The sequence below is a fragment of the Rutidosis leptorrhynchoides genome, chromosome 3 (genome assembly GCF_046630445.1).
Source record: "Rutidosis leptorrhynchoides isolate AG116_Rl617_1_P2 chromosome 3, CSIRO_AGI_Rlap_v1, whole genome shotgun sequence".
Taxonomy (NCBI): domain Eukaryota; kingdom Viridiplantae; phylum Streptophyta; class Magnoliopsida; order Asterales; family Asteraceae; genus Rutidosis; species Rutidosis leptorrhynchoides.
Genome location: NC_092335.1, coordinates 29,704,906 through 29,716,729, shown reverse-complemented (window position 1 = coordinate 29,716,729; position 11,824 = coordinate 29,704,906). Strand labels below are relative to the sequence as shown.

General features: G+C 33.6%; 2 protein-coding genes across 3 annotated transcripts; one reads left to right on the top strand and one right to left on the bottom strand.

Moving 5' to 3' along the window:
- Positions 1-575: 575 nt before the first annotated feature.
- LOC139899611 (ethylene-responsive transcription factor RAP2-7-like) lies at positions 576-4,334 on the top strand. Its single transcript, XM_071882432.1, has 9 exons — positions 576-1,386; positions 1,889-1,914; positions 2,008-2,038; positions 2,117-2,204; positions 2,304-2,446; positions 2,779-2,882; positions 2,986-3,113; positions 3,329-3,469; positions 4,009-4,334. The coding sequence occupies exons 1-9, from the start codon at positions 896-898 to the stop codon at positions 4,123-4,125; spliced, it is 1,269 nt and encodes a 422-aa protein (XP_071738533.1). The 5' UTR covers positions 576-895; the 3' UTR covers positions 4,126-4,334.
- A 4-nt stretch (positions 4,335-4,338) lies between these two features.
- Positions 4,339-10,857, bottom strand: LOC139899610 (uncharacterized). 2 transcript variants are annotated; one of them, XM_071882430.1, is made up of 12 exons: positions 10,821-10,850; positions 10,359-10,466; positions 9,430-9,557; positions 9,203-9,353; positions 8,929-9,038; positions 8,021-8,104; positions 7,877-7,925; positions 7,689-7,780; positions 7,398-7,536; positions 6,126-7,095; positions 5,734-5,832; positions 4,339-5,236 (listed from the first exon to the last, which is right to left on the bottom strand). In XM_071882430.1, exons 2-12 carry the CDS (start codon positions 10,452-10,454, stop codon positions 4,662-4,664), a joined length of 2,493 nt encoding a protein of 830 aa, XP_071738531.1. In that variant the 5' UTR covers positions 10,455-10,466; positions 10,821-10,850; the 3' UTR covers positions 4,339-4,661. The 2 variants fall into 2 exon arrangements, with proteins under 2 accessions (XP_071738531.1, XP_071738532.1); XM_071882431.1 differs by lacking the exon at positions 10,359-10,466 and having other exon boundaries at positions 4,340-5,236; positions 10,821-10,857.
- Positions 10,858-11,824: the final 967 nt, after the last annotated feature.

Here is an 11,824-nt window from a genome sequence, read left to right as displayed (position 1 = left end):
TCATGGAGAGTGTTACTACGGATTAGTATTTTAGGTTACGTGCTTGATTAGCTACTTAACCAATCTTCTAAATATTACTCCGTAATATGTAATGAAATCCTTTAATATTGTTTTAATATTGTTAAGAAGGCATGTATAACGCGAGATATATAACTTTTATTCTTTGTTATGTTTACCACATGATTGCACTTTAGTTCGAGTATTTATTTTTTCATTTATAAAAGAAACACAAAAATACATTAATCTTACGTACTACTCCGTAATATTTAGTGTAATATTACCATTAATAATTAATAATGATTACCAAAACACAGTAAAACATTAAAATAAATACAAGTAATAAATACGGAGTAATAAATAATAAATAAATAAATAAATAAATTATTACTATATAATATAGATAAATTCTTATTAATCTTCAAATATTCATTGATGAAAACGTCAAAGATATTTTTATTATTTAATTTAAGTTTAAATTTCGAATTAAAATAATGAAAATACAACGTTGCTGTCTCTATTATAACGTAAAATAGAAATAGAATAGAATCACAATTCGCGTGTTTCTTTCATCCTATAATAAAAATAAAAATAAAAATACTCTCCTCTTCTTCATCGCCTCAAACGATGTCGTCTCCCTTATTCTCTCCGTGTGTGTATAAAATGCAAACGTGTGTTTGTGTGTGTAAAAAAGTTCAGCAGGTCAGTTAATATGGAGTAGTTAGTTATAATTACATAATATCTGAATATCCGAATTCCCCAGCTAAAAACCGTTCCATTTTCCCTCCGTGTTCTCTCTCTCTCTCTCTCACTCCTTTCACTTTGTGTATTCAATCAAGTGAACTGATCATCATTTATTACTCCTATTGATTAATTGTATACATTGAATTAATTTCTCATGGAGATGTTAGATCTCAACGTTGATGTTGTAGTCTCTGTTATAGATCGTGAAGACCGTCAATCGGATATTCATTCCAGTAATTCAGCTTCTTCCGACGAATTCAAAGCCGGAGACGATGATCCTCTCGTATCCGATGATGTATTGTATTCATGTGTTACTGATAACCGATCTATTCATATCAATATCATAACTGAAAATGGAGAATCTATGGAGAATGTGCTTACGAAGCAGCTTTTTCCGGTGGACCGATACGCGGAGTTAGATGCACGATTGACGAGATCGTCGTCATCGGCGTCGTCAGATATATCGTTACTTGGAGCGGATTGGTTGAATCTCAAGGTTGAAGAATCTGTTGCGCCGAACATGCATATGCAACCCTTGATACCGCAGAAGATACGGAAGAGCCGCCGTGGACCGCAGTCTAGGAGCTCAGAGTACCGTGGAGTGACGTTTTATCGTCGGACTGGCCGTTGGGAATCACATATATGGTGCGCGTCTGATATTTAATGAAAATTTTGCTTAGTCCTATTTAATAATCCTACTATTATATAATGTCTTTTATATTTATATTTATATTTATATTTTATACTGTAATTTATATACATATATTATTCGCTTTGTACTCTAGGAAGATATTTGTGATATTAAAATGCTTCAGGTGTTACTTAATGCTGGACATGTGAGCTGTTTATCTAGTGATTAGGTTAATGTGCATAACTATTTGTACGATAAAATGTTTAAATACACGATATGCGTAATCTGATTATGAGTTGTTTATTAATGAGAATTATATAAGTATGAACTACTTACCTAATCATAACTTCATATGTACCACTAGATGTACAGTAGTATACATTAATGCATTTGATCTTATTATGAGTAGGTAGGAGTAGTTGGTTTTTGTATTGTTTGATATTATATTGTGTATATTGACGATGTCTTGTTTAAAGATATAAGAATCTAATCGATTATTTGAATTTATTTGGTCAGGGATTGTGGAAAACAAGTATATTTAGGTAAGCAAAATGTTAGATATTATTGTTAAAATTTGAAAGGCACATGATAGTTTGGATTTGACATTTTAAAATTTATGTTGGTTTGAATCACAGGTGGATTTGACACGGCTCATGATGCTGCTAGGTAAGTGTTTCTGATGGTAAAATCTACTTTGGCTACACGTTTATGTGGTTTTGACTGTACATGGTATATATGTTTTAGAGCCTATGATCGGGCTGCAATCAAGTTTCGTGGAACTGATGCTGATATCAATTTTGATTTTAAGGACTATGAGAGCGATATACCCCAGGTAGGGACAGATTTGATAGATATGGATTGTCGTTGGTACGTAGTACTTGTAAGTTCCATGATTGTTGAAAGGTTAAACTTTTGCAAATCTATGTAACAGATGAATAACCTGTCAAAGGAAGACTTTATTCAGATACTGCGTAAGAGTAATGGATTTTCACGTGGAATTTCAAAATACCGAGCGGTAACTAGTCGAAAATATGGTAGATGGGAGGCACACATGGGTCAGCTACTTGAGAAAAAGTAAGAACTCATTGGAACTATTTTATGTGATTATTTTGATTCAACGTGCTGCACATGAAAGAAATATTGTATATCTCTAGTGGTAGTGCATTCCTTAAGTTGAAAATTCCTAAGATTAGAGTACATGGTGATTATGTTTAGGTGCCTGTTTTTTAAATTAAAAAGATTAAAAGGCATGTTTACCTTGGATCATTAAACAATGAAGTAGAAGCTGCAAAGGTTCCTGTATTATAATGATTACATAATTCCTTAAAACATAATGCAGTAGACAATTCAAATTTCCAGATTGTGTTCTCTGTCAACATAATCAGCAAATTCTTTTCTGAATTCAGGGCTTATGACAAATCTGCCATTACATGTAATGGAAGAGAAGCTTTCACCAACTTTGAGCTAAGCACTTATGGGGTAAATATGACATCTGAAAGAAGGGATGAAGGTACTACTGATTGCTTACAAGTTGTGGTTTCTGTTCCTATGTATTTACTTTTTTGTAACTAAATGCGCTATCTATATAATCATGCCAAATTTTTTTGGTGCAGCAAGCGGTCACAATCTTGATCTCAACCTATGGGTTTCTCCCACTATATGCAATTCAAAGCAGAATCATGTTCCAAATGTGGATATGGGTTATGCAGCTCGTGATTTGCGTTCTACGAAACGACCAAAGGTGTGTGCAATGTTACTTCCACTCATTTCATGGGTCCCATCTTACTTATTTACTCATATCATTGTAATAGAAAATTGAAACTAAATCACAGAGTTCACGGTTGTTCAGTTTCTACTAGTTTGTGGGACAAAGGTTTAAAATGGTTTTTATTATTCTAACAAAAGGGAAGGGACTCGGGGAGGATCTGATCTGACTTTACTAACCCGTTTCAACAGTTGCGTATTCCTTTGGATCCTTTGATTGAGGGACTTTCTGCTACTTCTATGGGAGGACAATACCATCACGATCCAACCGCTGCACCCCATCACTTCATCACATGGCCAAACATGTATTCCATTGATACCCAAAGCAATCAGGTAATCAGAATATTTACAAGTTTATCATGATTTGCTTCTATTAACAGTGATGATCACTGAGTCACTGACTAAAAGAACTTCAAAAGTTGTTGAACAATTTTCTAAATGGCAACTGTTGCCATATATTATGATAAAAAGATAAAAAAAAATTAGATTATCGGGAACACCTATTTCATGTCAGACCTCAAGTTAAAGAGCATCAAGCAAGATTCCTAGGCCATAAAGCTAATGTCTAACCCTTTTGCAATGGCATGCCAAAGGTGACTAAAGTGAATCATATGGATATATTCTTTTTGAGCTCATGTGTTAGATGGGATCTTATTGAACTTAGAAAAGACTAGGTTATACTTGAAATGTTAGCATACTACCAAATGGCCTTTAACGTAGCAGTACGAGCGTAACAGTCTCACGGAAGACAAAAAAAGTGTATATTATGCTATTATATACGATAAGGGTATTACAAAATCAATGATCATATCATTAACAGGAAATTAGGACACAAAGGGGCTAACAAGCCTTTTTTTTTTTTTTCTTCACAGGAAATGGAGATGGCAGTTGGTCATCATACGATTGCACCCTTTCCTGTTGCCTCCAACGCAGCATCATCAGGATTCTATTCTCCGATTACCAAGTTCACAGACCGCATTTCTAATTAGACAAAAACCAGCAGAAATAGACTTGTTTGCACATCATTAGAAGCGCTTACAAGTACTTGCGTGCAATAATACTAAATCGACCAAGATGTCTAAACTTTGTTCAATAGCATACATTAGACCTCTATTCTTTTATATTCCTACTATAGTTTATTGCGCATATTCAAGAATTCATTGTATGTATCTGTCATTATATGAAAATTCTGGTTTCACCAAATACAAATTAGCATGAAGCTTTCCGTATGTAGCAACATATGATGTACTCCTACATATTTCAGCATTTAACTGTGCATTGAGAACATATGTTGATCTAATATAACAATAACTGAAAAAAAGTTTACCACATATTTTATGTAAAAAATTGATGAAGAGCAACATTCTTACTGGGCATCTAAAAGAGAACTAAAACCACAACCACGAGATCTAAAAGCACATAAGAAATAGAAATTCAGATTTCTCTTTTAAAAACACAAGACAGATGGATTTGTGAAATGAAGTTTTCGTTCATTTCATCAAAGTAATTTTGAGAGATTAGTGCTTTACATTCCAAATACCCGAGTGTATACATCACCAGAATTTGACACCTGGAACCTATAGTCACCGTACCCAGGTGATAAATTCTTCAACCCTAATCTCTCATTCCTCTGAATCTGTTCAGCCAAACCCAATTCACTTCTACTGTTAAGTTGTTGACCCTCATCCAAGTGCAACTGCTGATACCCGTTTGAGAGATGACTATTGGCAAACTTAGGCTGAGCATATTGTTGTTGGGTGTAGCTTGGAAGGCGTTGATCCACAATTCTAGAATTTACATTACCATAATAACTATCTCGAAACTGGGGCGTGGGGTGTTGTGGCATGAAGGATGTTTGCGAAAATTGAGGCGTTTGATGATGAACTGGCGCAACTGCAGCTTCTCGTTGTTGCGACAAGAGCCAAAGTTTTGTCTCTTCATCGTATGATGTTGACCTCATGTCAAGAGACGGAGACGGAGACTGGCCTCTTCCAACAACCATAATGGCAGGATCAATAAGATCATCACTACTGTTGCTTGAATTCCCTATTGATGGCCTACGATAATGATTGCTCGGCACACAGTTCTTTGCATAACTTCCTGAAAAAGTACAGTAAATAGTGCAAAATCAATCCATGAAAAAGTAACCATAATGCAGCGCTTGCGCTTTTCCCACAAGATGCTGATAATTTATCACATCATTACACCAAGCATATAGCCACAACTCAACACATGCATAACTACATGTCATGGACCACCGTCGTGTTATCATAGAAAGATCAAAAGTTAGAGTTAGGTTGGCCATTTTAGTCAATGATAGAACCTTTATGATGAATAAAACATGTAACAACCATAATTTGCCAACTCATGAGTCCACACTCCCTTAGTCCCATGAAAATATTGCAACCGCCAATTTTTGGAATTTCACAAAAGACACCTACTTTAGTACTAATAGTTTGATTATACCGATCCGAGTCCACCAAATTCCCTTGTGGACATATGAAAATAGTCCAACACTTTCCTTTTGGAAATGGACACATAATTATAAGATAACCAAATTTATGCAAATAGATAGAATGGGCAAAGAGACCACATACCAGAACCGGTGGAAACAAACTGCTCAGTTCTCATGCACGTGGGGAACCCAGGAGGGGGTTTCGAGAATCCAGGTGGTGTCACGCTCTGAGCCCTGGATGCTATCAATCAAAAAACATAGTAATAATTTAGAATAGACTGTAATAGATAACAAGAACAGCCATATTTACAAAAAAAAAAAAGTAAATAAAATACTGCAATTACAGAACCCTATAGTGCGCAGAATTAGTCAGATGAGTTTGTAGAAATCACAGAACTTGTGTATCAAATTAAAACGATTTGATCTTCTACTAATTCATAAAAAGAATATTTAATATTCATTTGTTCAAAAAGTTCAATGACCCAAAAGAGTGTATATATATGTATATATTGAATGTGGGAGTTAGAGGCCTACCCTGATACTGTGGCTTGTAGACACAATCCTGGTTCTCCCTGAAATCGTGAAAAACAGATTGTTTCTCCGATTCATAATTAATGTTTCCCTGGTTATTTGCAAACGAAAATCTGGATTGATCACTGTTTTGGAAGTTCCAAGAACCATGCTGCCCATCTTTCCCATCAAACGATCGAGCTACAGTTTGAGGCAAGACCAAGTCATCACACTCATCAAAATCCATAGACAATATATTTGATATAATACTGCTTTCCACAGCAGCAGAATTTTCATCATTATCATCATTCACAAGATTAGCATCATCAAGCCGTCTAAGGTGCTCAACTATTTCTTCATTAGAAAAAGGTTTAGAGCATCTATATATCCTATCTGACTTGACCAAACTTTCAAACTTCTCCTCATTGTATCCATCATTTAACACAGAATCTGTACATGTAGAGTGTTGTTTAAACTCTTCATCTGCATAACTATTTACACCATATCCATTCTCACTACAAGACTCCTTACGCCACCATGCATGATCACTACTATTATCAATTACCTCAGAAGAATGAGGATTTAAAAAATTATGTGGATCTAATGCCAACCCAGATTGGTCTTTTGTAAATTTAGTGTCCTCAAGTGTTAGATCAACTAATTTAGAACCTTCCCTAAAAGGCTCACTATATAATTTGCTATTGACTGTTCCGTTAGTGATTTGTCCAGGAGTTGATGATTTTGATGATACTGATTCAGCACCTTCAGCCTTATCATGATTACTTCTATTGATGCATAAAGAAGATATATCAGAAGGTAAGTTTAGCCTCTGCCCTTTTGCTCCTGAGCTCACATCTTTGTCAGAACCTGAATTACATGATCTTCCAACTATATCTACAAAACTTGTCATATGTGTGGATGATTTAACAAGTCCATTACTGTCTTTAGAACAAGGCAGGTGATCACCAGAAGCTACTGAAGCAAAAGCTACATCCTGAACAATGACAAACAAGTAAATAATTATGATCCAATCCCTGGCATTCTCAATAGGCTGATTTCAGGTTGCGTCACAAATGAATAAGATAACAAGATAGCAAAAAAAGGATCGTGTCACACAGATCAAAAGTAGACCAAATTGTATTTTAATTGACTGTTTCGAACTATTACTGAACCTCCCTGACCCGCCCATGTGACCATCTCTAATCCAATCCAAAAAATATGTACTTGGAATTAATAATCTCAAACTGTGCAACTAATTGTTGGTCAGTCTGAACAAATAAACAGAAAGTATCTTACTTTGAGCCCACTGTTAAAAACAGGTTCCTCGGCTGAAGCAATGGGGTTATTTAAGTGGCCATCTACTGGTGGTGGCAACATAGTTCCTGCACGTTTATTCAAATATTGGGTGGCGCCAACAATTTCCTGAACCCTATTCCTGAAATAACGAGACAATGAAGAGACTTGGTTAGTTGTCGTTATCGAAACTTTTTTACAAAACACATAGCAGAGAACTCGAATATGAAGGTTTAACAATATGCTAGCATAAAACTGAGACAAGAATGCAAATTAAACTTTTGCCTGTCACACCTAGTATGAACTGCAGCTGTTTCATCTTTACCAAAACTATCTTCTTCTGCGCCAATACTATGCAAATATAAACAAGCAAAATTGTTGCAGGGCTGACCAACAAATGAAGAAAAAAATAATTAGATTCCACGAGGATATATATAAAGATTGGATTTAATGTATCCATCGTTAAGCAACTTATGTCATACCATATTCTTCAACCACGCATGACAGTACTTTGCTGTTCCAAATGATGCTCTGCAAAAAGTTGAATTATAATCAGTAATCAAAATCAAATACATATCAAAAAAATTGCACAGAAATACAAGTGAAAGGGATGGATATGTACTTGCCTTAGAAACCTACCATCCAGCACATAGCCATGCACAGATTGAATACACCGAACTGCTTCTTCCTCTTTTGAGAAAGTGACGTATCTGTGAGTATAGAAGAAAAAATCATATTTGGCAACTAAAAATAGAAATTAGATGAAGAAACACATGATATATGCTTGCTTTTGAATGTAAGGCTCATATGGACTCAATCTATCAAGATACTAGTTAACATATTGAAAGCACTAAAGAAATCATTACTAAGGCAATGAGGTCATTACTATACAACAAACAATAACGCTCTCTAAATAGTGAATAAAAATTGCATGTGATTATAACAAAATGAGAAACCAATAAAAGCTTTTGATAGCCTTCTCTTGGTCCTGAACATAATACTCTTCCGCCAAAAAAACAAGGAGTTTTTTACAGCATAGCTCAAAATCGGGGCAATCCACAACAACAACAACAACAACAACAAAACCCAATCCCACATGTGTGGGGTATGGGGGAGGTGAGACGTAGACAATCCTTCCTCTATCCTTGAATAAAGAGAAGTCATTTCTCCACCCCGACCACCCCGAGTGACACACTCCAAGAGTAGATTAGGTCTTCCCTCTCTCTGTTCGACGGGAAAAGAGATTGCTTCCAACGGTCCTCCGGCCAAAAAAAAAATAAATAAAATAAATAAATAAATAATTTTTTTTTAATAATAATAATAATAATAAATAATAAATAATAATAATAAAATAAAATAAAATGGAAAACACGCCATGAAAATGGTAGAATCAAATTTTCATGGGATTTAGATCATGCCTGGGATTCAATTTAGGCTTTAAGCGGCCGTCAAGATAAAGATATATAAAGATATATAATAACTCTGAATAAACTTAAAGAGTGTGAAACATAAACTTAAAGAGTGTGAAACATACACACTACAGGTATCATTGACAAACTGTTGAACGGTCCCGCCTGCAGTTCTAGATAGAGAAACTTTGGTAACTTTCCCATATTGGCCAAAATAATCTTTTCGTTTCAATAACTGCATAAACAAATTAGAACTTAATTACAACAATGATATATTAGCATTATTTAGGGAGAGCGTGGGTGTCTTGCAGTACTATGAAAATAGAAAAGCTATGCTCAAAAGATACTAAGAATATTGAAACATGAAGGCAATGAACTAAAAAGTTCACAGGCACTCACATCTTCATCAGCTAAACTAAGAGGCAGCCCAATTATGTAAGCCATTTTTCGCTGAATAACTCGTACATTGCTAAGGTCCTTTTTTTCTTCAGTTGGTTTTTGCTTTAATTTTGGCTGTTTTTGTTTCCGACTTGAACTACTTGCAGCCAACCTACACAGAAGATAGGGTCTATGAATCTCAGTGTAAATTGCATCAATAAAAAACAATATCGCAAAAGTATTTCAACCTCTGAAACTTTGTTTCCAGCCCTACAATTCTATCCTTATCATAAGGTGTACGACATGCAGGACATCGTCCCTCTGTTGCATCCTTTTCTGCCATGTCCATTATATGATTCCAACACCAAACACACACCTGCAGTAACAAAATAATCAACATGTCAATTGCCAAATCATGGTCATTGAGATTCATGGTCGATTCGGATGATTTGCATGTGACACTACATTTGAACACTTGCTCGCATATAAACAACTAATGACTTCATAGATGGTACATCTAACAGATATACAATATAATATCATAAGACTTCATTCCATCAAACGTACAGAGGAATACAGTAATATATGAAGGGAGGTATAAACCGAAGTGTTTTCAAAAGATAAACTGACTAACCAAAGTCATTGCTAATAAAAAACTGAAAATTGCAGGTGTATGTTTTCAGCTTAACGTCATTCAAAGATGAAATTACAATGATTATGTAAAAAGGTGCAACCTAGAACAAGCACAAATCGTTAAGCCTCTAATCATTCCTCGATAATTATGTGATCCCACAAACGTCTAACTAAAGCCAAGTACTTCTGTAAACACCCCTCACACATATATTTCTCTTCAAAACAAGGAGAACGAACATAAAAACTTTAGCTTTTCTGTTATGTTGGAAATTAAATTAAAAGAGCTAAACTTGAAACTTCACTTATTGAAAGTCAACAACACAAGAAAACAAACTGCTTACAAAAACTCGCAATCCTCGATATGCATATCAAGTAACTGTGTCAGAATACAACTTATTACCAATAAAATTTAGTAACAATACCATAAGAAACCTAATTCCCTTTCTTCAAATACTGTATACTACTAATATCTATTCCAACATTAGCATCCAAAACAACACAAATAAAGATTAAAAACGATATCTAATTGTTTGAAAAAGCAGACCTCATAACCACATTTGCAAGGCTTTAACTGCTGATCAGTCCAATCCATCTCTTCAGCACACAAAGGACACCTCTTCTCTTCTTCATTACTCATCATTATAATACACCTCTGCACAACAAAATAAAATAAAATAAATCATACTAACACAAAAAACAAAACCTAAACAAGTATACTCACATTTAATGACTGCATCAATATACATTTGCTAACAAAACCCTAAGTTCGAGAAGAAAATAGATACAAGTGATACAACATATTGTAAACCCTAGCGTCACAGATCAAATCTACAAATTGCATTACACGATACTAACACCGTGTTACAGTGTAAATCTAACACGGCATTTATCGAAAAAATACACGTGTATAGTGACATCTATATCTATACATACACATATAAATGTACAAATGTAGTAATTGAAAATGCTGAAAAAAAGATTAAATAATAGGAATTGAATAACTTACAGAGATGATTTAATTGAATTGAATAAAAGAATGAATTGTGTTAAGAGCAAATTGTAAAAACGAAAACGAGAGCGACGCGAAAAAACAAGTCTCTGGAAAAAGTACGGCACAGATAATAGAAAACCACAGGATTGAGACGAGCTTTTATGAGGATGGGGCTTTCCTTAATATTATTATTATTTTATTTTAAAATTTAAAAATATATCTTTAATTTAAGTAATATTATCGTTTAACTTTATTTAAATTTTAATGTTTAAATTATAATATTTTATTTATTATTTAAGTAATTATCTAATAATTTAACTATTTATTAAATTAGATCATGTTATTAACTTCTTTATTTTAAAATTTAATTTAATTAATCTATTAGGCCATTTAATTGTGTTTATTTTTACAAGTTAATAAGAATATATTTCTAAGTTTAAAAATGTTAATAAATTTTCATATAACTTGTGATCTTTTAAACTGAATTATATTTTTCTCAAAGCAACTTATATAATTATCATTCCACATGTCATATAGATGGCTAAATCAACTATTTTTCTTGTTCATTCGGTTAATTCAACACATGAAAAGTATAATAATTTATATACACCGTATTATTCATAACACACACTACATAATTATATATTTACACAAATATATTGTTAATTTATAAATTAACCAGATAAATTAATGATGATTTTAATTTATCAATATACAAACTATTTACATATGATACATTATTCCCCAATAATTGCAATTATTATTATTATTATCTTATATTATATGTAAATCACTACATATTTTATCATAGATATTTTAGCGAGGCTTCAACTCAAAAAATAGATATTAGCCTATTAAAATATAAAAACGTGATTGTTACACGCCTCTATCTATTATTGTTTACTTTTGATATTGCCCTAAAACTTCGTTATTTTTTGACAAGTGCAGAGCACACGAGGGCATTTATGTAATTTTAGATTATGTTTTCAATTACTCGTACTACTTAATATTCATTTTTC

Coding starts and splice junctions, on each gene's coding strand:
- LOC139899610 (XM_071882430.1), bottom strand. CDS start 10,454: ATGATGAGTAATGAAGAAGAGAAGAGGTGTCCTTTGTGTGCTGAAGAG. Junction 9,354..9,429: donor CTGGAAACAAAGTTTCAGAG/GTTGAAATACTT, acceptor TCTTCTGTGTAG/GTTGGCTGCAAGTAGTTCAA. Junction 8,105..8,928: donor GTCAATGATACCTGTAGTGT/GTATGTTTCACA, acceptor CTATACTCACAG/ATACGTCACTTTCTCAAAAG.
- LOC139899611 (XM_071882432.1), top strand. CDS start 896: ATGGAGATGTTAGATCTCAACGTTGATGTTGTAGTCTCTGTTATAGAT. Junction 3,114..3,328: donor GTTCTACGAAACGACCAAAG/GTGTGTGCAATG, acceptor CCGTTTCAACAG/TTGCGTATTCCTTTGGATCC. Junction 3,470..4,008: donor TTGATACCCAAAGCAATCAG/GTAATCAGAATA, acceptor TTTTCTTCACAG/GAAATGGAGATGGCAGTTGG.